The following is a 25,930-nucleotide window of genomic DNA, read 5'->3' as shown; positions in this document are numbered from 1 at the left end:
TGGGCCGGGCGCCAGGCCTCCAAGGGGTTATTTTCAAGCCCTCCCCACAGGGTGCCTAGTCCAGGCTCCGCCCCCCGTGTCTGGAGTTACCATTGCGCAGTGGCTGCCAAGCTCACCAGGCAAAAGGTGAGAGGACAGCGGGCCACTGTCCAGTCCTGGTGCCTGTCCCCTCCCAGGCAAGCCACAAAGCCTGGCACTGCAGCTGCAGAGAACCTGCCCCCGGTACTGCAAGGCTCAACACTTGCCAAAGGCTCCAAGAGATGCCTAAAGGAGTGAAGCTTTCCAAAAGGAAATTGACCAAAGCCGGTCACCAGCTCAGCCCCTGGAGAGCAATTCCTGCATCTTCAAGGCTGAGAACAAGCCCCACATTAAACCCATCCCCCAAATTTGCCCTTCTGGGGGGAAATAAAACCCTCAAGTACTCCTATTTATACAAAATTTATTATTATACTTCGTCAGGGCTACAAGACACCAGGAGATCAATAACAACACAATAAGCACAAAATAGAGGGGGAAGGGGCCAAGCTGCTGAATGTCACCAGCTTGTCTGTGGAGGCCAAAGGTCCCAGTCTTTGGGGGTTCTGTGGTAGGGGGCAGTGAGGCAACGCCTAGGCATAGAGGTCCTCCCGGTCTGCAGAGTAGACCTCGCCCTCCTGCAGGAGGGCAAAGTTGAGGAAGTGGGAGGGCCTGTGCACCTCGTGGTAGAATTCCTTAGGGTTTGCCAGCTGCAGTTCATACTTCATGTTGGGATCATGCCGGACACCTTGAGGTAGAAGAAAAAGCCACTTAATGAGGCTATCCTGACTCGTCAGGGCCCTGGGTCGGATCCAAACTAGATCTGGCCTAAGCATGAAGTCAGGGTGAGGGTTTAACCCCAGCCTCACTCCTATGCTCCCACCATCCTCTATGGTATGTGAGCTGCCACTAAGCCATATCCCTGGCCCCATCCCCACTTCCTGTGCTCCTGCACTTACCCATAAAGTTGTAGTTCCACGAGGACTGAGCAGGGACCATGAAGAAGCCAAGGAAGCGGTCTGAGAGCAGCATCTGGACCCTCTCATAATGGGAGGGCAGGTAGCCCTTGGGGTTGTTGCCCTTGTCTGTATTCTGGCGGCCCCACTCATAGCCACTGGGGGTCAGCTTGTAGGCGGTCAGCGTGCAGGAGCCTGGGGTGAAGCTGGAGAGGGAGAAGGGCAGTCGAGTTCAGGCCATCCTTCTGGGCCTTGTCTGAAAAGCCTGTCCAATCCCTCCCAATACTTCCTCCCAAGGGAGCCCAGCCTACCTGCAGGTGATAATAATGGTCTTCTCGCCATCCCAAGATGGATTGTCAGCCATGATTTTTGCGTGGGTGGTGACATCCTGGGGTGAGAGCTGAGGGGACTCATTGGGCTGAGTGTGGATCCAACCCAGTGGTTCCATCTCCTGTAGGCAGAGAGCAGAAGACAAGCTGGTTGGCAGCCCTCTGCAGACATAATCCCATACTGATGAGCACTGTGTCTACCGCCCCCACGCCCTGAAAACAGCCCGCTGTCTCCACCACCGCTGACCTTGAGGTACTCGTGCTGGGGCAGCTGGCCAGGCAGGTGCACAGTCTGGTGGGTGCCCCACTGTGGCACCATCACGATGCAGCGGATCTCCTTCACTTGAGGGTTATCCGGCGGACTCACCCCATACAGGTATCCTGCAATCTGAAGACAAGGGGGTCAAGGCCATCCTGGCTGTGTTCAGGGACCATTCCTGACAGGGCTCAGGGGGGCACATGGGGTGCTGGGAATAGGATCCAAGTTGGCTTGTGTGCAAGACAAGCATTCGATGCATCTCCTCTCCAGTCCTTTTCTAAATTACCTTATTATTATGGAGGGGGGTGATGACTCCCGGTGATGGTCAGGCCAGCAGAGCTTGGGGCTACCAGAGCCATTACTACTGGTTGTGCCGTAAGATGCCAGGAATCACGCAATGGCTGAGCATGCCTTAGGTATATGCCCCACTACTTGAGTCATATCCCAATCCCTACTTTGATAGTTTTTACCACTACCTACAGTTTTATTTTGGAGAGTTCACACCCACTTACAAAGCACGTATTTCAGCCCTTTGAGACGTCTCCCCAGCCTCCAACAGTTATTTAAATTCAGTATCCATGACTTTCTTATTTCTAGACGCTAATCCACTATATGAGTTATGCTAAAATTTTCCCCTTAGGAGGTCTCCCCTTGGGAGGTCTCCTGAGCAGAGCCGGGGATGCCAGAGCCAAACCTGGCAGTGTCCGGGGCTCTCCAGTGCTACACTTAGCAGTGGTGGGGATCATGATGTGCTTGGAATTGAACCTAGATAAGAAGCATGCACCACTAACCCTTTCTCCTTAAGCCCCAAGTTGTGTAAGCATTTTCTGTTAAAGTTTTTAAAAATTAATTAGGGGGTGGGGTTGGGGCCACATATAGCAGTGCTCAAGAGACCCTGATATGATGCTAGGGACCAAACTCAGGTTCAGCCATGCGCAAGACAAACACCCTTAAAAAAAAAAAAAAAAAGACAAGCACCCTATCCCCCTGTACCATCTCTCTGGCTCCCAAATTTAAAAAAAATTATTTTTAAAATTTTTTGGGGGGGCATACCTGTCAGTTCTCAGGATTTATTCCTGGCTCACTGCTCACTTCTGGAGGGGCTCAGGGGACCATATGTGGAGCTGGGGATCAAACTGGGGCCAGCCACGTACAAGGAAAATGCCTTTACTCAGTGTTCTATCTTTTATGCCCCAAGTTTTTGTTGTTTTTTTTGGGTTTTGTACTATACCTGGAGATACTCAGGGGTACTCCTGCCTCACTATCATTGTGTGTGTGTGTGTGTGTGTGTGTGTGTGTGTGTGTGTGTCTCTCAAGGGAGAGACTGGGGAGGGAATAAGGGGTAATAAAATGACGTAATGTGATACTGGGGATTAAACCTGGGTCTCCTGCATTTAAAGCATACATCTATCTCAGTCCTTCATCTCTCTGACCCTTAAACCTTATTTAGTTACATATTAACAAACCTGTTTCCAACTATCTGCCATTCCCTTCCAGTAACTGTCAGATGTATAAGACACCATTCACTGTTTCCTCTTTCATTTTTGGGCCACACTTGCCAATGTTGGCAGGCGTGAAGCGGGGCGTGCATTACCCCCAGTTCCATGCCAAGAAGACCATGCAGCACCGGGGATTGCTCCAGCCCTTGAAGTCATCACCCTGGCCCCCTGTATAATTTTCTTAATTGCCATAGCTAGATACTGTTTGACGCCAAACCTCACTGTTTTGGCAAAACTTGTATGTGATTTTATCCACGCAGCCTGCAACCAGCATCCCAAGCTCCAGGAAATCTCAGATGAGCTTTAGGCACGGAAACACTGGGCACACTTGGGCTGGTGAAGTGACTTAACAAGCCCAAGGACATGCACTGCACACAGAAGGCCCAGCTTCAAGCCCCTATCACACAGACCCTTGAGCACCACCAGATGCAGCCCCAAGGGGAGCCAGGAGTGGAGTCCACCCTCCAGAACAAAATAAACCCAAAACAACACTAGCCAAGTGCTCTGTGGCCTGGCCGAGCACATGACTCACTTGGGCCCGAAGGTCAGATATGCAGATGAACTTCTTAAGCACGTTCTTGGGGAGGATATAAGTGTAGCCAGTCTCCTTGATGTCATCAGATGAGACGTAGATGTGATTGGTCCGCAGGTGCAGATTGGCAGCAGAGATGGCCCTGAGGACAGGAGGGGAAGGTCAGTATTTCTCCCATGCAGTATCTCAGGGGCCTCAGAAGCACCCTCCATGGCTCTGTTGTGGCCCTGCCCGTACCTGACCCTCCACTCGGTCTTAGAGGAGAAAGTCTGGGTCTCATAGTTGCTGGTGGTGGAGGTGATGATCTCGTCTCCGTGCTTGTTGACCGTGCGAGTCTGCGTTGCTGTCAGCTGCGACTGCTCCTTGGTCTGTTTCTCAATCTCAGCGATCTGCTGACGCTGCTGGGACGGCGCCGAGATCTCCATGCCCAGGATGATGTCCCGGATTTCCGACTGTGTCAGTGAGGCTACATTCACACTGTGGGAATAGTGGACAGTGGTTGTCACCCCGAAGGATCCTGCCTCCTCAGTCATAAAGCCTCAGGAGGAAGTGTGAAACTTGGTGAGACAGGTGAGCCTAAACGCACGTCTCAGACAACCCTCTGGAGACACGTGTGAGGGAGGTGAAAAGCAGAGAAGGACCCATCAGGCCACCCTACCTCCCCACTGCTCCCCACAGCAGTGCCCGAGCAGAGCCTGGCCTCTACACGCCCCGGAACACTGCTCTTCATCAGAACAGGTACCAGCAGCACTGAGGGGACACTGGCAGCTCTGCAGGCATTTCTTGTGACAATGACAAGGAGGAAGGGGAGAATATGCAAGTGTACACTTCGAAGTGGTATCTGGGCTCCAGATACTGAAGGTTCTTTTCTGTTTAGTTTTGTTTTGGGGTCGCACCCAATGGTGTTCAGGGTATCCTGGCTCTGCACTCAGGAATCACTTCTGGCTATGCTCAGGGGATCATGTGGGATGCCAGAGATCAAACAGGGACCAACTGTGTGCAACTTTGTGAAACTAGGGTCAGAGCTACTTCTTTTGCTAAAGCCGGGGGCTGGGGTGACACTGGCAGAGAGGAGTCAGGCGGCACACAGGCAGGGACACACCCAGCAGAGCTCAGGGTTTACTCCTGGTTCTGCACTCAGGGATTACTCCTGGTGGACTTAGGGGACCATATGAGATGCTGGGGGTGAAACCTGGGTTGCCTGCATGCAAGGCCAGTGCAAATCCGCTGTGCTATGACTCTTGCCCCTTTTGCTCTTTTGGCAACTTCCGTCTATCCGTCCTAATGCTCACTTGTTTTTCTTGCCATAGTCGGCCAAGATGAGGTCCTTCAGCTGCACCTCCACCTTGATCCACTCCTCGTCAGTGAGAGTGGGCCAGATGTGGTGTGGCTCTGTGATGGTTGTCTTGTCTGGCTTCAGGATCACCTTGGCCCGGTCGTTGTTCACATGCAGGGCACGAAGGATCAGGATGAGGCGGGAGAAAGCCTGGGGAGAGTTGCAGGAGCACGGGGGTTAGGTTAGAACTTAAGTGTTCCTGTCCTCTGAGACTGTCCGTTCACCCTTCAGGGAATCCAGGGACCATTTCTGACTCTGAGGGTGCTGCAGTACCTTCCCTGAGAGACAAGTTGATGTGCAGTGACTAGCACGCTGTCCCCTCTGAAGCCTGAAGCTAAGGAGAGGGACCCTAGTGGAAAATGCTAGGATGTAGGGTCCACTCAGGTCCCCGGGCCCACACTTCCGAGTGACCCTCTTCCCATGACAGTTTCATACCGTGTAAGACGAAATGGTCTTTAGCCAGTCATCGTAGAGATTGAAGAGAACCATCTGGGGCTCAGTGGCTTTCAGGATGAGGTCCCCAAACTTTTCCACCTTGAGACAAGCTTGGAAGGGGAGCTGGAGCTCTGACCCTTTGATCACGATATTAGGGAAGTCCAGCAAGTGCACCTGAGGCAAGATTAGGCGTGTGATAAGCCAGGGCTCCCGCAGGTCTCAGCCCCGTCCGTCCCGACCCTGTCTGTGCTCAGCCTCACCTCCAACGGGTCCAGCATACCCTTCCTGGTGACGATGATCTGCTTGGGCTGCTCCTCCACGGGCAGAGAGCGGATCAGAGCAGCCACCTCTTCAGCTGTCTTCCACTTAGCTAACTACGGGGCAAGTAAGAGAAGGAAAGAGAAATGAGCGTCCATCAACTCAAACAGAGGAGCCAATCCTGCACCAATCCAAGTGCTTCTAAGAAATGCTGTTTGAGCATTTTCTTTTTCCTTATTATAAGTGTTCTGTTGTATTTATTTATTTGCCCACCTGGTGGTGCTCATATGGGATGCTGATAATTGAACCCGGCCTGGCTGTGTGAAAGGCAAGCACCCTACCCTCTGCATTATTGCTTCAGCTTCCAGCGCTTCTATGGACTATCGTTACAGAATGTTATGCTACTTCACTAGTTGAGAAATGGCAAATGGCCTTGCCCCAATGAGTGAAGCTAGTTCAAAACTAACAACCCTCTCTACAATGATATACCCCATACACTGAATTAAAAAAATTAAAGAGGGGGCTGGGGAGATAATACAGCAGGTAGGGCATTTGCCTTGCACGCAGCTGACCAGGGTTCAATTCCCAGCATCCCATATGGTCCCCTGAACACTGCCAGGAGTAATTCCTGGGTGTAAAAACAGGAGTAGAAGCTGTGTATCACTGGGTGTGACCCCGAAAGAAAAAAGAAATAACTAAAGATCACAAAAAAAGAACTGGGGGTCAGAGGCAAGAGAGATGGCACCGAAGTTTAAGTATGACCTTGCCTGCGGCTGTGACATCCCCATATGGTCTCCTGAGCACCATGCATATGGGCCAACACTCCCTACCTCCAACAACACCTTCTGCCTTCCCTGCAAAAAAGGGCCTCAGATATTGCTCATGGGCAGGGCACCCTGATTTGCATGGGTGAGGTTCTGGGCTCAACTGAGAGAGGGGAAAAAAGGACATTTACTCTGGAGAAAGCTCTGTGAGAAAATTCACAGAGGTGGAGATGAGCATTAAGGTTTCGAGCTCTGGAATCCTGACCTGACCTCAAGAGAAACCTGCTGTGAAGGAAGAGAAAAGGCAGCTGGGTAGGTCTCACCCCAGTCAGGGACCGTTTAATCTAAGAAGTCGAAATGTGCCCCGGCTGAAGAGACGAGGTCAGAGTGACACCCTAAGAATGTTATTCCCTGGAGAAAGATGATGTTTGGTAGCCTGACCAAGAGAACTACGAGGGCCGAGGAGACGGCTCAAAGCGGGAGTGTCTGCCTGGTATACAGAGTCCCTGGCTGGTGCCCAACAACACGAGTCAGAAACCCCTGAGCACTGCCGGGTGTGATCCCAAAGAAACTAAAACATCACCAAGTCAAGCCTGTGCTCACACTCCCTACATGTAGTCACATAGAGGCATAAGTACCCAGCATCGCAGGGCTCAGGGATCAGTACCCAGCAACACAGGGCGTAAGTACCCAGCATCGCAGGGCTCAGGGATCAGTACCCAGCAACACAGGGCGTAGGGATCAGTACCCAGCACCGCAGGGCTTAGAAAAAGAAAGTACCCAGCATTACAGAGCGTAGGGGTCAGTACCCAGCACCACAGGGCTTAGGGGTCAGTACCCAGCACCACAGGGCTTAGAGGAGTCAGGACCCAGCATCACAGTTTCCCAAACACTGCTGGGTGTAGCCCGAAGGCCCCAAATACTCCTGGCCCAGGCAAAAAAAAAAAAGAAAAGTTTAAAAACATACCCGTGCTCTAAAGAATAGAGGTTACTTGTTTCCACGGTCTCTTTCCCTACCTACCTGCCCCAGACGCTTCTGTCCAGCCCACACTGATGTGTGGATTATCTTGAGGAACAGCTGCCCTGTGCGTGGATTGAAGATGAAAATGGCCCCGTTGATAGGCTTGGTGGTCAAGTTCCCTTCAAAGGTCTAAAGAAAGATCACGCTGGTTAGCACAGCCTGAACACAACCATCCCGCCTCAGAGATGTAATCCCATTCCCCCTACTACTCCCCCACGCCCTCACCTTGTGGATAGTCACTCTGTAGACATTGGTGTCGTCCACAAACCAGATGATCTGGTTGGAGAAGAGCTCACCATAATTCTGTGAGGACAGGTAAGGCTCAGTGGGCTCAGATGAATAGAGCTGCAGCCCCTTACGGATCCGCTCACGTAACACATACAAGGCAGGGTTTGCCTTCATGATCTTGGCCATGGCCTGCTGGATGAGAGGCTTGCTGCCTGGGAACCAGTTTCCATAGGCACTGTGAGGGTCAAGAGACAAGAAAAATTAGGGGCCAGAGAAATCGTATGGTGGGTAAAGCACTTGTCTTGCACGTGGCCAACCCCCAGCACTGCCAGGAGTCATTCCTGAGTGCACAGCCAGGGTGTGCTAGCCCCCGCAAAAACACCAAAACAAACTGGGGGAGGGGGGGATGTTCTAGAGAAATCTTATACAGGGTAAAGTGCTTGCCTCACATGCAGCCAACCCAGATTTTTTTTTTTTTCGCTTTTTGGGTCATACCCGGCAATGCTCAGGGGTACTCCTGGCTCTGCACTCAGGAATTACTCCTGGTGGTGCTCAGGGGACCATATGGGATGCTGGGATTTGAACCCGGGTCGGCCGCGTGTAAGGCAAACGCCCTACCCACTGTGCTATTGCTCCAGCCCAGCCAACCCAGATTTTATCCCTGGCACCATATAACCCCAGAGCACAAAGCCAAGAGGAAACTCTGAAAACAACTGTGTGTGGCCCAATGCCACCCCAAAAAACACAAGAAAAATCAAGACCACATTAACAGTCTTAAAAATCAGACGGACCACAGCTTGGCAGAGAAAGAAAGATTATTTCAGGAGCTAGCTCAATGGGCTGCTGCACATTCCCAAGTGGGAGACCTAGAATTAACTCCAGCATCCAAAGTATCCTAAGCACAGCTGGGAGGGAATCAAACAGCTCCTGGTGTAGTTCCCCCCAAAAAACAGACAATCAGGGGCCAGAGAGACAGTACAGAGGGTAAGGGGCTTGCTTTGTATAGGGCCGACCGGGAATCAGTTCCCAGCACCCCATATCTCTGAGCACCATAACAAGTTACTCCTAATCAGTGCAGGAGTAACCCCTGAGCACTGCCAGGGGTGGCTCAAAAATCAAGATTATAAAACAACAACAGAAGAACAAACCCAAAAACAAATAAGACAATTGACCAGCCTGGCGTGAATCTGCCTATGTACAAAGAGGCAGAGAAGAGTGAATAATCCAGAGAAGGGAAGGGCCAAACCTCATCTCACAGAGGCAAACCAAAACTCACATGGACATTAAGCTAAGGGACTGATGGGAAATACAAGCCCATGGGTCTCCACTTACCTGTGCAGGTTATAGGCCAGGTCAATGGCGATTAGCACACCTGTGGGTGAAGGGTAGATACTCATGTTGTCTGTGGTATAGTCCAAAAACTTTGCCCGGGCGTAGCGTTCAATGTCATGGGAATCATAGTCCCCCCAGCGCAACTGGATGTCGATCCAATACTTCTGAGTGGTGGTGCTGTCCATCACATCCCTGAGGGGGGGACAGGAGTCAGAACTCCAGGTTTCCAGGAAGCTGCTGACACAACTGACATTTCCAGAACCACAACTCTCCCCAAGCAACTGGTGAGATGGTTCAGGGAAGTGCAAGCTTTGCAGACACAGTGTGCATCCCCGCCACTGTTACGGTCCCAAGCACCACTGGACATGACACCCCAAATAAAAGCAGTTGAGATGGGGGTTGCTGGGGGGACCGGGAGAGAGCTCAAGGGGCTGGAGCACATACTTTGTATGTTAAGTGCCCTGGGTTTGATCCTCAGCACTGCAAGGTCCCTCAAATACCATTGGGGGAGCAACCACAAACACAGAGAACAAGATTCTCCCAAATACTACTCCTTGGTCTCCAAACTATGTCATCTGCTTACTCCAAATAAGAAGGACCTCCCAGGGAATCCGCAGCTGTTTGGGCAGTTAACAATGGCCCCATGTTTGAAAGAACAGACAGGGAAGGTTCTAAAGCACAGCTCCAGAACAGCAAGGAAACTGGGGTTCCCGGGGGGTCAAGGGCTGGTCCTGAGGCACCTACTTGGAATCTGCCAGCAAGGAGGGCCGAGAGACATTCCATTTATAGGAGGCAAAGAGCAGGATATCTGCACAAGAGGAGTTCATCTTATAGGACTTTCGGGGGTGGATTGTCTCCTTCTGTACTGTCTCAATTTCCAGTGCATCCAGTTCCTGGTCGAACACCTGGTGACACAGATGACCCAGTCAGGATTGGTTCTGCAAGTTCACTTAGAATACAGGCTTGGAGAACCTAAGGTAACACGGCACAGGCTCCACTCTCGTCCTTAGAGTGCCCAAAAGAACGAGATGATTGGTTTCAGAGGCAGCCTCTGCCCTCAACTCTAGCTCACCTGACACAAGTCCATCACTATGCTCTCGTGGATCTTCTGCCACAAGTGAGCTCGGAAGATCTGGATGAGGGAGATCTTCAGCGTGGGGATCTTGCCGTGCATGAAGATCCCAGTGAGGTCCAGCTGTACCTGGAAGCCCACGTACACCTGGCGAAGGAGAAGAAGAGAGAGGGACTTCAGTTTTCCGGACACAATCAAGGGTGGGGAACCCATCTTCCAAGTCTTCCCGTCACACTCACATTAGCCCGATTGATGGTGGGGGACCACCAGAGGGTGAATCGACGATTGGGGATCTGGTTCAAACCAGATCGCTGAGCATTTGTTAGCTTCTTCCATTTCATAGATTCCTCAAACCCACTGGCCTTCTCCCTGGGAAGCACAAGAGAGGAGTGAGGTCTGTTACTTCCCAGAGCAACTCCTCCCTCCTGGGCGTGCCAGACCACCAGCACAAAGGCACAGAAGGATAAGCTCCCCGAGGGGCCGCCAGGAGGGGAAGAGAATCCTCACCAGAACAGCCCCTCCCAGGTGGGGAAGTAAGTGCCCTTGAACAGTGTGTGTTCCAAGATGCCCTCTACACCACCCAGGGCCTGGATCATGTCTGTCCGGTAGTTGTTCAGGTTCCAGAGCTTCCCGTCGTGACGCTGGTGTGTCCACCAGAAAGGGTTCTGCTTCAGTACCTAGATGGCAAAGCAGGTGTGGTCAAGCTTTGGGAAACATTCTACCCAGGTTCCCAGCATGACTTAAATTTGAAGTGAAAGGAAATCTCTGCCCTGCCCCGCCTCGTCCAAATACCTGGTACTGCTTAAAGTCAGTTCGAACACGCCAGCCCTTATCATAAGCCAATGTATGTCGGTCCTTCTGGAAGAGGGTGTTGATTCGAGGAATACCACGATCCCAAGAGTCCTCGAGATCTTCTAAAGTCAATCGTCTGCCAAAGAGGGAAGAAAGAAAAATAAAAAGATTCAAGTTAAACATGTTTATACTGAGTTCGTTTGTCCCTGGCCAACAACACTCATCAAGATCACACAGAACCCACTTGCCTCTATAAAACACCTAATGTCCACATGGGGTTCAACAACCCCCCACACACACTCAAACACACAGGGAAGCTCTGATCTCCTGGTACACACACCTGTTCTGAGCAATGGCCTCTTGTCTCTTGAGTGCATACTCAGCCCAGACCCGCTGAGAATCAATGAACTCACTTTCCCATGGCTGTATGTAGCGGTACAAATTGGGAATTAGCTGATCTTCTTCATGGCTCATTCCTGAACGAAAGTGTGTGATACCCACATCTGTCTGCTTGGACCACCTGTTTTGGAGCACAACCGAGATTACAGGACAAAATGTGAAACCTGGATGTCGAGAAGCAGCTCTTCCCCCAGGATCTGGCAGGATTCCCAAATGGTCCTCCTACCTGAGGTCAGACTGGGGAATGAGCACGTGGCCCATGGAGAGCATGCCCAGTCCGCCCAGTTCCTTGGGGGTGTAGAACACGACAGGGGGGAACCGACTCGGCATTTTAGAGTTGAGACCAATCTTGATACGTGTCTGGATTTTGTTCTCACACTTGACCAGGAGGTCCAGTAGTTCCTGAGTGTTTACCACAGCCTCCCGAAAGTAGGTCATCAGTCCAATGAGAGCTGTATTCCACTTATTCACGATCTGAAAATAGAAGGCAAGAAGTAAACATATTGGAGGACAAGGGTTAATGAAGGGCTGGGAACCACCCAGTCTAGCTACATTATCCCTAGTTCTTAAGGTAGGTTTGAGCTCCGTGTCATTAAGGAGATGTAACCAAATCCACTGTAAACGACACTTCAGCCCCACTGCAATGGTTAAAGTCAAAAGACAGCGACCAGCAGAGTTACTGAGAATATGAAGAAAACAGAACTTATATATGCTGAAAAGCTACAGCAACTTTGAAATAGCCTGGCAGTTACTCAGAAGGTCAGAGATCTTATAACTCTACTCCTAGATAGATACTGAAATAGGAAATCTATGTCCAAACAAAAATATATACACTAACATTCACAGAGTTAGTAGTCACAAGCACCAGAGCAAGTAAAAAGCTATTAAGTGACCTTCGACTTGACAAATGAACAAACGAAATGTAGAACTTAGCTATTTTATAAAAAGAATACCATTTGTCCATAAAAGAAATAAATTGAAGGGTACTAATAATACGATACAACATGGATAATTCTTAATTCTAATCCAGACTAAAGAGGTTACATTTTATATAAATCCATACACATAAAATATCCAGATTAGGCAAATTCATACGGATGAGCAACTGTCAGGTGCTAGGTAAATGGGACGGGGTTGGAGGGGGTGGAGGAAGGGTCGCAATAGGGTGACTGATAGCGAAAGTGTCGAAAGTGTACACTGTTTCTTGTTGGGATAATAAAAATGTAGTGGGCCCAAGAGATAGTGCAGTAGAGCACATACTTTGCATGTGGCTGACCTGGACTCAATCCCTGGCACCACAAAGGCACCCACCAGGACTGATCCCTCAGTGCAAGAGCCAGAAGTAAGCACGCTCTAAGCACCAGTGGATCTGGCACAAAAACAAACACAAAGAAGTAGGGAGGGAGGTGGAGATTTTTAGAGACAGTACTGGGGTGAGGTCGCAGGCAAGGCAGGCATCTTAACCCCTGAAGAACTGAAAAATCTGTGTGTGCCAAGTGCGCAAACAACTCAACCACATGTATGGACAAGCATAAATTACACACACACAGGGGGTATGGTGCCGCCAGCAGGTCAATCTGTGCCTGTGAGGCAAGTGCATCAGCAGCCTGGCGCCACCGTCAGACTTGCAGATACCCCAAAATTGCTGCTGTGCCTTTGGCCAGACCCCAAAAACTTGGGGCAAAGTTTACCAAGAAAGTAAAGTAAAAGGAAAGGCCCTCCCGTTGTTGGCCGATTTGCTCGAGCGGGCCCAGTAACGTCTCCATTGGAGACTTTGTTGTTACTGTGTCTGGCATATCGAATACGTCACGGGGAGCTTGCCAGGCTCTGCCGTGCGGGCGAGATACTCTCGGTAGCTTGCCGGGCTCTCCGAGAGGGGCGGAGGAATCGAACTCGGGTCGGCCATGTTGGCTGCGTGCGAGGCAAACGCCCTACCGCTGTGCTATCGCTCCAGCCCTAACCAAGAAAGTAAATGGCCAAAAGTTAGGTATGTGGGAGACACACCCACAAACCACCTCCCGCTCAGCTATATAATTGGAGGCAAGGCCTCTCTGGTTCCTGATTGAACTGCTTAACGGCCATGATCCCAGAGACTCAGAAACAAATCTCAAAACCCAGGGGCTTTTGGCAGAAATGCATCTGGACCGCATACAAGGTGGCTGCCGCCTCAGAGCTTATAGGAAAGCCAGGTTGGGAGCCAGCGGTGACAGGGCAACTGCAATCTCCTGGGAAGGGGGACGGTACCGGCTTGTCCTTCACACCCTACTGAGGTCACGAGTTGCCCCCCACAAGCGGCTCTCTGGCACGGCCATGGCTCCAGAGGCAAAAGGACTTAATCCAGAGCCAGGCAGCGTGCAGCAGAAAAGTGAATGGTCCATGCATTAAACTATGGCGCCATGTCCCCCAGGGAGGGAGAGAGAGTGTTGCTCCCTTCCGCCTTTCCCCGCCCCAACAGCAAGGTGGCTGCCACCGCAGAGCTTATAGGAAAGCCAGGTATGCGTTGGCGGTGACGGGGCAACTGCAGTCTCATGGGAAGGGGGACAGTACCAGCTCGTCCTTCATACCCTACCGAGGTCACGAGTGCCCCCCACAAGCAGCTCTCCGGCACAGCCATAACACCAGACGCACAGAAACTAATCTCGTAATTATCTGGCTCTTTGCAGAAATGCAAAATCGCGGCTGCGTGACATTAAATGATTCTCATAACCAGCTATAGAAAACAAGTATTTCACAATACCTTTCCAGCAATTTTGATTGTTGGGGGGGAAATTCGAAATAATGGTGCATCTTTTGTCAAAATAATGAATGTAATCAATGTAGAGAAGGGTTAAGTGGAAATCATCTGCCTCACAGGCATTGGGAGGGGTGGGAGGGGCGTATATTGGGGTTCTTGGTGGTGAAAAATGACTACTGGTGAAGGGAAAGGTGTTTGATCATTGTATGACCGAGACAAACCTGAAAGCTTAGTAACTTTTCCCACAGTGATTCAATAAATATAAGAAGAAAAAAATAAATAAAATAATGAAAAAAAAAGTAAGGTGGAGTTCATGCCCAATTCAATCAGCTAATCAGTAGCTGAATAAATAGCAGTTCTCCTACATAAAAAAAAAAACTACACACATACAGATATAAAAACAACAAAGGGAAAATATGGAGGGCTTAAAAAAAATACAGCAGAAGTGACCAGGAATGAGGCTCAAGTGAAGAGCACATTCCCTTCGTGTATTCCTCTCCGGCCAGCACTCCACCATCCCCAGCACTACTAACAGTGGTCCTGGGGCCCACAGCATTGCTGGCAGTGCTCCCCATCAAAACCAAAAAAGAGGAGCCAAGGCGGTAAGATAGTACGGTGGCTAAGGTCGCCTTGCAAGTGGCCAACACAGATTCAATCTGCGATACACCATATGGCCCCCGAGCCCCATCAGGAATGATTCCCAAGTACAGAGCCAACAGTAACCCCTAAGCATCGCTGGATGTGACCCCAAAATAAACGACAGAAAAAGTCCCAAATAAAAACAGAAGAATCTGACAGTACCAAAGGTGGCGGCAACAAGGATAACACAAGATAAGGGAAGGACAAAAATAGAGCTACAATCGCCTCTAGTCTTGAAGATTTCCCTTCTATTATCAATATTGGGAGACCAAGAAATTTTATTGTAATAACTATACCTAATGCCACCTCAGGTACAGTTGCAATTTATATAGTAAATTGCACTGTTCTCCTGTATGAGCAGAACCTCTCATCTCTATAATTTAATGAGCAGCCAATTAAACAGTACATCAAAAAATAGATTATATGCCACCTTTGTTAATAAAGCTCACTGTGCTAGATAATTAACACATCAGTGGCCCCGTTTTATGAATGACTGAAGTCCAAGTGGGATCTTGCCCAAGATCCCAACTAGTTGCATGACAGGGCTGAGTCAACCCCATTTGAATACCATAAACCCACAATCCACTACATGGCTCCCTGATCAGACACGCCTTCACTACTCGGGCTCTTATTCTCATACGTCTATTTCCATTGCCCCACACTATTTCCCAGGATGAATGGCCTGTTCTACACTCTTCTGTATCATCCTTTCCCATCATCCAGAATTCCAATGGCTCGGGCGCTGGAGCGATGGCACAGCGGGTAAGGCATTTGCCTTTCACGTGGCCAACCCGGGTTCGATTCCCAGCATCCCATATGTTCCCCCGCACACTGCCAGGAGTAATTCCTGAGTGCAGAGCCAGGAGCATTGGCGGGTGGGACCAAAAACAAAAAAATCACCAGAAAACAGAATTTCAATAGCTCTACAACACTTGATTCCTTTGCACTCTACCCTTCTGCTCCATACAGGTAGCCTTTGCCAGAAGTTCAATCCTAGGACAGAGGAATAGCTCGATGAGATGGAACACAGGTTTTGCACGCAAGAAGCCAAGGTTTGATGCCCCCACCCTATGGTCCTCCGAGCACCGCCAGGAGCAACCCTGAACACTGATACAGGAGTAACCCAAGTAGGGCCAAGTGTGGCCCCCAAACCAAACACACACAAAGGGCCACTCCTAACCCACCAAAATCTCTCCCGCCCAACACTACCTGAATGCGTCTTGGAGACTCAGGTTTACTCACAGCCGTCTTCCGCTCCTTGAAATCTGCCCACACCCTTACTCTCAGCAACTCAGACCCCACCAATAATCAAGCCCAACATTCCATCCCTCACTTTAGTTTGAGTCAAGATCATATTTTTTATTTTTTATTTTTTTTTTTTTTGCTTTTTGGGTCACACCCAATGATACTCAGGGGTTACTCCTGGCTCTGCACTCAGGAATTACTCCTGGAGGTGCTCGGGGGACCCTATGGGTTGCTGGGAATCGAACCTGGGTTGGCCACGTACAAGGCAAACGCCCTACCCACTGTGCTACTGCTCCAGCCCAAGATCATATTTTTAAACATTTTTATTTATTTTGGTGTTGGGCCCACACCCAAAAACCACCCACATTCTGCACTCCTGAAGGTGCTTGGGGGACCATATGGTATGCCGGGGATCGAACTGGGGTCAGCCATGTACAAGGCAACTGTCTTACCCACCGTACTCTCTCTCTAGCCCCTCAAGATAATTTTTTTATAACTTTCCAGTTAATATCACTCACATCAGCCCATACCTTTTTCTGTTATGCGCAGAGGATATTGACTTTTCATTCTCTAAAACTGCTCAACTCCTCTGGATCACTGCACCATCAATTTTTGTACTTCTCCATTATACATACCTCCCACAAACTCCTTCTACGTGGAAGGCACCTGAAAGATGTGCTGACTCTAGCTCCCTCTAGGTGGCAGCCTTCCTCCTCCTCCTCCAGTCCAGCCGCACCCTCACTTCCTATAAAGCTTCACCCATGGCAATCTGTCTTTCATCCCCAATATTTCTGGAGTTCTTGCTAAGGTCATCCATCACATCTTGACTGCCAAATTCGATGGACGCTTCCAGGGTCATCTCTAACCAAAATGCTCACAGGCAAGGACACTGCTAAAAACTTGTGCCAGGTCTGGACACACGTTCCCAAGGCCTTAGCTCCTATGACACAGCACTCCCTCCTATCAGCCCATGTGAGTTCTGTGTTCTTTAGTCCTTAGCAATCCCTACTCTGCATCATGTCCCCCCAATCTAGCGAACTCCTGAGCTTTCAACCCTCTCTTAGACACGGACAGAATCCTAAATGTGTATTTATAACCCACACCTCTCTCCCAGCTTCAATTTATGAATTATCTCTGCTTGGACATCCTACAGGAACCTTTAAGTAGTAACTCTTGAGGGCTGGAGATGTGGGGACCGAGGATAAGGCTCAGTGCTAAGTACTTACCTTACAAAAGTGAGGCCCTAGGTTTGATCCTGGCACTGCAAAACACATATATAATTTACTCCTATTTGTTATGGGGCTATAAGTGGCTGTGCTCAGGGGTTACTCCTGGCTCTGTGCTCAGGAACACTCCTGGTGGTGTTCAGAGGGCCATACGTGGGGCCAGGAATTAAACTCAGAGGGCCACACACAAGGCAAGCACACTGTTCCCTCCTAAACCTGTTGTACTTCCTACAGTTCAGTTGACGATACCAATATCTACCTAGACAAGTGGGGGACAGTAACTGGTAGTACTCAGGGGACCAAATGTGGGGCCACAAATTTGAACCAGGGTCACGGCTGTCACAGCATTACTTCTTGTACTCTCTCTGGCCCTGAGTGCTATTGATATTCATAATAAGCAATAGAAAATAAATTATCTAGCATCTACCCCTGGCAGGCAGGCATGAATGGTGGTGGGAAAATTTGAGCAAACCATAATGTCCCAAAGAAGAGAGTATGGGGGATTGTCTGCCACAGACGCAGGGGGAAGGCTTGGACTGGGGAGCAGGGGATGATACTGGGGATATTGGTGGTGGAAAATGTACACTGGTGGAGGGATGGGTGTTTGATCATTGATCATGACTTAGACTTAAACTTAAACACGAAAAGTTTGTAACTGTATCTCATGGTGATTCAATTAAAAAAAAAAAAGACTGTGAAGGAAGTGGGGGCTAACTGCCCCCTTACCTTGGTGAAGGTGGTAGAGCCAGAGGCCATCAGAATCTGACGCACACGGTTGTGGAAGCGCTGCATTGACTCATCATCCACACGAAGGAAGCACTGAGCTGTCCGTTCCTTGGTCACCTAAGTCACAAGGTCAAGGTTACCTTGCCTCAGAAGTGGTCCTGGCTGCAAGGACCAACTCTGAGTACCATCAACCACACACCACCCAACAAGGCTCGGCTGCCTTGATGGCTATAATAATAAGAAGTGCTAAAAAAAAGCGAAAGCTTGGCAGCCTTCCCCTGCCCACCTAGCACTACTGCTCCTCACCCCGGCTCCATCCCCTCTCCAGGCAGTACCTCGTTCTGCAGGTTCCAGACCCCGTCCTTGTGGGTGAACTCCTCATAGCTGGTGCGGCACTTAGGCAGGATGCGGCACTCAAAGCCACACATGTTGAACAGCAGGTTGGGGTTATCCTTGCTGTACACCGAGACGAAACTGTTCTCCCACTGAACTGTAGTCACTGATCGTGGCAGCCGGTTCTTGATGTCCCAGAACACTGCCCGGCCCCTGCCCACAAAGAACATATGGTCACTTCAGTCTCCTGGAGGAAACTGCCCTTCAAAGGCCACACTGCACTCCCCTAGCATATGTGCTCCTCCCTCCACTCAATCCCTGGAGGCACAAGTCGAGACCTGTCCTCTGGGTTCCACAGGCTGATGTCTGTCCAGCTCCCACAGACCCAACTCACAAGTTGACATCATGCTTCATGAGGCGCATGCGGGCATCACGGGGCCAGCACTTCTTGTTATTATAGCCAACGATGTTCTCGTTATTGGGGTCCGGGTGTTCCGTCAAGTACCGCTGGATCAGGTCCCGAGCCTCATCTGCTGTGAACCTATGACAGACAAGGTACATGCACTATTAAAGCCCCCAAGAGCCATGATCACATCCAATCCACAGCACCCTAGGCAGAGAACCTCTGACTGCCCCCCACAGAATTTCATTCCATCACAGAACTGCAATTCAGCGGCAATGCAACTAAGGTTCAAGAGCTACTTCTAGAGGCAGGGCCATACCAATGCCCTCAGGGATGACAGTCCAGGCAAGGGCACAGAGGTGGCTCAAAGAACTGGAGGGCATGTCCTGGGCTTGATCCCCAGCACCAATCCCAAGCACCACCAGGCGTGACCCCAAAACAAAAAAGGGATCCAGGCAAGCCCTCACCTAAAGAAGATATGGATGCGATCAATGTATCTGCAGAAGAGACGGATGGGATGAGCAGCCTCCGTGGCAATGTCCTGGAAACTGAGGAAGTCATTTGGCATCTGTGGAGGCCCAGCCATCTCACTGGCCCGGTGCAAACCCAACACAAGCAAGTCCATCACCAGGCCGTAGTACTGCACGATGAACGAGGCAAACTGAAGGCCTCTGATGATCCCATACGAGTTCGTATGGTTCATATCCTAAAAGACAGAATCAAAACTCTCAACAACCGTGAACGGAGGGCCGAGACCCAGGCTTCCCCAGGGACCAGCCTCTTGTCCCCCAACCCCGGAGTGGTCGCCTGGTAGAGCAGATACCCCCTTGCCCCCTGCCCTGACCTTATAGTTGATGACAACATTGTTCTTGGCTGTCATGTAGTCAGCAATGTTGTGATCCACAATGAGGCGGAGCAGTCGATTGAGCAGGGTCAGGTCGATCTTCTCATACATCTTCTCAAAGCGTGACTCCAACATGACGTTACACTCCCCCTCGCTGGTCTCCCACACGTCCTGCAGGTTATTGATGCCTGAAAAGGCAGGTTGAGACGGGTCACCAGTGCGGCACATGCCTCTTCCTTTCAGGACCAGCAAGTGTCGTAACTAACGCATTCCCGATTCCACTGCCACTGCACTCGATCATCAGGACTGTGCGGAGCGTCAGCCCTGTCACTCAGACATGCTGCCTCTCACAATGGTCAGGGTGCTTGCCTTGCATGTGGGCAGCCTAAGGTCAATCCCTACGGCTCCATATGGTCCTCTGAGCACCACCATCAGTGATCCTTGAGCACAGAGTCAAGGGTACTGACAGGTGCAGCCCCCAAACCAAAAACCATGATGCTGCCTAGTGAGCCTTTTTTTTTTGGGGGGGGGGTCACACCCAGCAATGCTCAGGGGTTATTCCTGGCTCTGCACTCAGAAATTACTCCTCGCAGTGCTGGGGGTGCCAGGGATCGAACACGAGTTGGCCGCATGCAAGGCAAATAAACGCTCTCTCCGCTGTACTATCGCTCCGGCCTCCTGTAGTGAGAATTTTGATAGAGAATGCAAGTCCCTGCCAGAGGGCAATTCTAGGAAAGGTTTCTCCTTTGGTCTGGGCTCCACACTCACCAGTGCCAGCGATTAAACCTGGGCCTGCCACACACCAATCATGTTCATGTTCAGTAAGTGCTCAGGCTGCTGAGCTACCACTCCAGCCCCCACCCCAGAAAAGTTTTACCTTGACACCACTTGTAAACAAGTAAAGGAGGTGGTTCTGTGTCGGCAGGCTTGATCCAGGGTGGAAAAAGACGGCGCTTATCAGCTTCGTACCACAGGTACTGGTCCAAGTAGGCGTCAGTTATCTTTTCCAGGGGCTCCACATCATAAACTGGCACCAGGTGACTATAGAGATCCATGAACTCGATGCCCACCTGTGGGACAGGGACAATGGCTCACAACAATCCACCAACTACCTGAGGAAATCTGCCGCTGTGGGCGCCATGTACGATTTACAGCCAAAAGAAAACTCAAGAGAGCATCTCACTCACTTCCTTGAAGGCTCTCTGTGTGAGGAGGTGACGCTTGATGCGGGACAACGCTTCATGGGGGTTGTCATAGGCTTGCTCAATTAGACCTAGCTCCTCCCTCTGAGATTGGTTTAAACGAGACTTCACACTAACAAGGCAAGAGAGAAGGTAAAACTGAGGAAACCAAGAAGCAACCAAACCCAGACAGGACAGAAGGCAACCATGGTGGTGCCCTTCCCACCTGTCCCGAGCCCACAGGCACCCATCTACTCTCCTCCTCACCTGTAAGCTTCCTTAAGCCGCTCCAAGGCCAAGATGAGCAACTTGGTGTCGTGCTTGTAGGAGAGTGGGGGAAAAGGGATGGGTGAGAACCTTCGGCTTTCCAACCAATGCACAGTGGTGGTATACACTGCCACTGCTTCCTCTGCAGTGATGTAAGGTCCATCCTGCGAGACAGACAAGATAATTAGCCTCCCTTGGTAGCCTAATCCCTCCAGGCCAAGCCCAATGCTCTATTCTACCATCCACACCCAGCCCAGGCTACTATGTCCAACCTTCAAGTAGTTATGCTGTCGCTCCTGTTCTGCCTTCAGGTAGAGCCGGGTGAGACGGCCCAGGTTCTTTTTGCAAACAGTCTTATCCACAGTGGCCCCACGGCGGATCCGTTCTCGGTTGTAGTGGGCAGTGTTGGTCCACCAATCAGCCTTGGCCTTCACATAGCGAAGGATCATGTTTTCTATGGGTGTTGGCAGCCCTGGAACCTAAAGTGCAAAACGCACAATAAGGAAGTGATGGGAACCTGAGAGACCCCAGCAAGAGCCCCAGAACACATATCCCTGGATGGTGACGCCTGTGCCTACTCAGAGTCTGGGAGCCACCCACCTTCCAGGGGATATTAGCCTTCCAGCAGCGCCAGGCTTCACTGAGATGCTGCAAGATTGTCCTGGCCTTGTTCTGCTTGATCCCCTCAGGCATCATGTCCAGAATGTCATGCATCACAGCTGCCCGAAGCTCAAGGTCAAAATGTGACTCCACTCGCTGTTTTGTCACAGTCTTGGCCACTCCTTTCGAGTGTCTGCCTAGAAGTGATTAAAAACAAGAGCATTTGTTTTTATTCTATTATTGGAGCTAATCTGGCAACGGTCAAGCTTAACGGTGCTTGGGTCATCCACCTGTGCTCCTAGTGCTGGGAATTGAGCTCAGGGCCTCACCCATGCTAGGCAGATGCTCTTCCTCCTGAGCTATCTTTCCAGACCAAGTGTCCTTGTTTTTATTTTACTTCAGGGTCTTGGGGCCATACCTGGCAGTACTCAGAGCTTACTATGGTTCTGTGATCAAAGATCATTCTTCCTCAAGGAACCGTATGCAGCACTTGTAATCATATATGGGTCAGCCCCATGCAACACAAGGACCTTAATCCCTGTACCATCTCTCCAGAGATGTTTTTATTGATTTAAATTTTGGGGCCACACCTAGCAATGCTCGAGAGCTGATCCTGGCTCAGCCCTCAGAGTCACTCCTCATGGTGTTCAGAGGACCGTGCAGAACTAGGGACCAAAACTGGTCTCCAACACACAAGCGTGCCCTCCAGTCCACTGAGCTCTTTCTGGCCTGAGTCGGCTTTCTCAGTAAGTCCTATTGGAAGGGTTAACATTGCCCAAATGACAATCCTATCCAAAGCAATTTAATTCAATACAGTTCCTGTAAAAATACCCATGACTATTGATTGACTGATTGTTTTTTTTTGGCCATACTTCTGGTGGTGCTCAGGGCTTCCTCCTGGCTCTGTACTCTGGAATCACTCCTGGCAAGCTCGTAGGACCATATGGGAGGCTAGGGATTGAATTCTGGTTCCATGTGAAAGGCAAATACCTTCCCACTGTACTATCAATCTGGGACACCCCCCCACCCCATGGCAATTTTTAAAAGACCAAATACTGCTGAAATTTATATGCAGAGTAACAAAAGCCCCCAAATAGTTAAAGCAATCCTGGGAAAAAATGAAGGGAGGCCTTTCTTTTCCCAACTTTAAATTATTCTATAAAGCTATTGTAATCAAGACAATGCAGTACTAGCCTAAGGAGACTCTCACACCAATGAAACAGAACTGAGAGCCTAGGGATAAATCCTCAAGTATATGGTCATCTAATCTCTGATAAAGGAGCTAAAAATATGAAATGGAGCAAAGAACGCCTCTTCAGCAAATGGTGTTGAGAAAACTGGTCAGTCACTGTTAAAAAAAAAATTAATTCAGACTTCCATCTCACACCATTCACAAATCAATTCAAAACGAACTCAAGACTGGTTCCAAAATAGTACAGTGGGTAGGGTGCTTCCCTGGCAGATGACCAAGCCAGGTTCAATCCCCAGCACCAGATATAGCCCCTGAGCATGGTCAGAGTGATCTCTGAGAGCCAGGAGTAAGCATAGAGCACCACAAGGTGTGTTCCAAAACACACCAAAGGGAGGGGGGAGGAGGGAAAACAAAGACCTCAATATCAAAACTAAATCTATACACTATATTGAGAAAAACACAAGCAGAAAAAATCCTTCATAACATCAAATCTAGAAGCATCTTCAGTGATTCAATACCACTCACCAAGCAAAAGAAACAAAGATAACAAATGGGATTATATCACATTAAAAAGCTTCCATACCGCAAAAAAAAAATTACCAGAATAAAAAAATACCCAACAGACAGGGAGAGAATATTTGCCCACTGAGAAAGGGCTAAGACATATAAATTTGTGAAACTTAACAAGAGAAAAATCAGTCACGGATGGAAACAGCACAGAGTAAAGGGGGCTTGCTTGGCAAGTAGGTAACCTGGGTTAGATCTCCAGCATGCAATATTGTCCTTTGAGTCTCACCAGGAGTGATTCCTGAACGCAAGGTCCTGAGCATTGCCAAATGTGACCCCACCCAAAAAAAAAAAAAAAAAAGGAAAAATAACCAACCCCATCAAAACAGAGAAATGAACAGAAACTTTCTCAAAAAACATTTATAGGGGCTGGAGTGATAGCACAGCGGGTAGGGCGTTTGCCTTGCACGGAGTCGACCCGGGTTCAATTCCCAGCATCCCATATGGTCCCCAAGCACGGCCAGGAGTAATTCCTGAGTGCATGAACCAGGAGTAACCCCTGTGCATCACTGGGTGTGACCCAAAAAAGCAAAAAAAAAAAAAAATTATAGATGACCAGTAAGTATATGAAAAAATGCTCTGTATCACTTTATCAGGGAAATGCAAATCCAAAGTTATCACTCAGACCAGTAAGACTGGCACATATAACAAAGAACGGTCCCGGTCCTCCTGTTGCTCATCGATTTGCTCGAGCGGGCCCAGTAACGTCTCCATCATGAGACTTGTAGTTACTGTGTTTGGCATATCGAATACTTCACGGGTAGCTTGCCAGGCTCGCCCTGCGGGCAAGATACTCTCGGTAGCTTGCTGGGCTCTCCAAGAGGGGCGGAGGAATCGAACTCGGGTCGACCATGTTGACTGCTTAGAAGGCAAACGCCCTACCGCTGTGCTATCGCTCCAGCCCACACAACAAAGAACAACAACCAATATTAGTGGGGAAGTTGGAAAAAGGAACCCTTATTCACCGCTGGTGGGAATGTCATCTGGTTCAACCTTTTTGGAAAATAATATGGACACTTCTCAAAAAATTAAAAACTGGAGGGTTATCATGCTGAGTCAAGTTAGCCAAAGGCAGGGGGTGAGGGCGATCTGGCTGGCCAGAGGGGTGTCCCTCACTGCTCCATGTGCACCTCTCCTGAGGCTGCGTAACCTTCCCAAATAGAGATGAAGATTCTTCAGTCAAGGAGCTGCACTTCCCTGATAGAACCTCCAAACAAGCTCTCAGAAAGAGAGAAGCAGACAGAATGGCTTCTCTCATATGTGGGCTAGAAAGCAGCACAGTAAGGGAATAACAAAAGGCACAAAACAAGAGAATCTGAGAAATGGTCTCCAGAACTAAACTTAACATGGTGGGGAGACCACAGGGGATGGGGACTTGGGAGATCCTGAGATAACAGTGGAGGAAGCAGACATCGGGTAGAAGGTGTGGGGCTGGAACGTTGTATGCATTAGCACAGCGGGTAGGATGTTTGCTGTGCACGCAGCTGACCTGGGTTCGAGTCCTCTGTCCCTCTCCGAGAGCCTGGCAAGCTACCGAGAGTATCTCGCCCACATGGCAGAGCCTGGCAAGCCCCCCGTGACATATGCGATATGCCAAAAACACTAACAAGTCCCACAATGGAGACATTACTGGTGCCCGCTTGAGCAAATCTATGAACAACAGGAGGACAGTGCTACAACCCTAAAAGTATTATAAATCATAGTGACTAAAATGAAAAATTTTTAAAACATATATATCCAGGGACCTGGAGACATAGTACAGTGGGTAAAGTGCTTGCCTTGCAGCTGACCTGAGTTCAATAACACCCAGTACCATATATGATCCAGAGCATAGCCAGGAGTGACTGTGGAGCAAAGTCAAGAGTAACCCTGGGCACAACTGGATGCGTCTCCAAAACCAGAAAATAAGAATATATGTATTCAGTTAACTGATAAGATTCTTTGTTTAAAATACTTTTCTTGGGGTCAGAGCAATAGTACTGTGGGTAGGGCGCATGCTTTGCACGCACCCAACCAGAGTTCCCCGACACACCATATGGTCCTCCGAGCACGTCAGGAGCAATTTCTAAGTGCAGAGACAGGAGTAACCCCTGAGCACTGCCCGATGCGGCCCAAAAACTAAAAATAAATAAAAATGAAACACTTTTCTTGGCTTTTAGTTTAACATGGCAGGAAGACGGAGGGGAACAGAGGTAAGTAGTCACCCTGGCAAGAGGTTTGGTATTGGAATAATGTCTGCATGAAATCCATTATAACAATATTGTAAATTAAAGTGGCTAAATTTTTTTTAAAAGTCACTGTCTTCATGTCCCCACAACTAATCCTAGTTATAATTAAATCAGGAAGTCCTGAGAACGCAATGTTCAAAGTGCATGCAGAAAAGAGACCTCAAGAAACAGAGTACTAAAACAGGCTCACTGGAGAATCTGAACTTAGAGGAAACTTAACCTCACAAATGCAAAACAAGAACAGGGAACAGAACAGGTACAATACACGCTAGTCTTGAAACAACACTTGAAGCAGACACTGGGTCAAAGAAAACCCACTTACCTTCAAACTGTCGGGCCAGGAGGTTACCCAGCCACCGCTCCAACAGAGGGGTGATGCCACGCATGAAAAACAGCCAAACCCGCCATCCAGCAGCCCAGAAGCCACAGCCAGGCCCCTTTCCTACAGGGCCCTATGATTCAAGCAGAAGTCAGGAATACAAGTTAACAATTCACTTGGACAACAAAACTGGGCAGAG

General features: G+C 49.6%; 1 protein-coding gene across 1 annotated transcript in view; it reads right to left on the bottom strand.

Moving 5' to 3' along the window:
- Positions 1–422: 422 nt before the first annotated feature.
- The window catches only part of PRPF8 (pre-mRNA processing factor 8), a 33,694-nt gene continuing 8,186 nt past the window's right edge, over positions 423–25,930 (bottom strand). The window contains exons 14-43 of the mRNA XM_056126760.1: positions 25,735–25,864; positions 21,426–21,622; positions 21,098–21,304; positions 20,826–20,989; positions 20,565–20,691; positions 20,255–20,447; positions 19,378–19,565; positions 19,001–19,239; positions 18,525–18,671; positions 18,133–18,343; positions 17,798–17,914; positions 11,454–11,701; positions 11,169–11,348; positions 10,829–10,964; positions 10,544–10,713; positions 10,276–10,405; positions 10,037–10,183; positions 9,709–9,869; positions 8,965–9,156; positions 7,630–7,867; positions 7,405–7,533; positions 5,622–5,735; positions 5,362–5,535; positions 4,883–5,076; positions 3,828–4,067; positions 3,591–3,732; positions 1,548–1,688; positions 1,283–1,422; positions 975–1,177; positions 423–763 (exon numbers count right to left, since the gene is read on the bottom strand). Of these exons, the coding sequence (XP_055982735.1) occupies positions 609–763; positions 975–1,177; positions 1,283–1,422; positions 1,548–1,688; positions 3,591–3,732; positions 3,828–4,067; positions 4,883–5,076; positions 5,362–5,535; positions 5,622–5,735; positions 7,405–7,533; positions 7,630–7,867; positions 8,965–9,156; positions 9,709–9,869; positions 10,037–10,183; positions 10,276–10,405; positions 10,544–10,713; positions 10,829–10,964; positions 11,169–11,348; positions 11,454–11,701; positions 17,798–17,914; positions 18,133–18,343; positions 18,525–18,671; positions 19,001–19,239; positions 19,378–19,565; positions 20,255–20,447; positions 20,565–20,691; positions 20,826–20,989; positions 21,098–21,304; positions 21,426–21,622; positions 25,735–25,864 (5,154 nt within the window). The 3' untranslated portion in view covers positions 423–608. The remainder of the gene's footprint in view (positions 764–974; positions 1,178–1,282; positions 1,423–1,547; positions 1,689–3,590; positions 3,733–3,827; positions 4,068–4,882; positions 5,077–5,361; positions 5,536–5,621; positions 5,736–7,404; positions 7,534–7,629; positions 7,868–8,964; positions 9,157–9,708; positions 9,870–10,036; positions 10,184–10,275; positions 10,406–10,543; positions 10,714–10,828; positions 10,965–11,168; positions 11,349–11,453; positions 11,702–17,797; positions 17,915–18,132; positions 18,344–18,524; positions 18,672–19,000; positions 19,240–19,377; positions 19,566–20,254; positions 20,448–20,564; positions 20,692–20,825; positions 20,990–21,097; positions 21,305–21,425; positions 21,623–25,734; positions 25,865–25,930) is intronic.

This window comes from Sorex fumeus, unplaced genomic scaffold, assembly GCF_029834395.1.
Source record: "Sorex fumeus unplaced genomic scaffold, SorFum_2.1 ptg000063l, whole genome shotgun sequence".
NCBI classification, from domain to species: Eukaryota; Metazoa; Chordata; class Mammalia; order Eulipotyphla; family Soricidae; genus Sorex; species Sorex fumeus.
The sequence above is the reverse complement of the archived record's forward strand: the minus strand, read 5'-3'. Positions and strand labels throughout refer to the sequence as shown.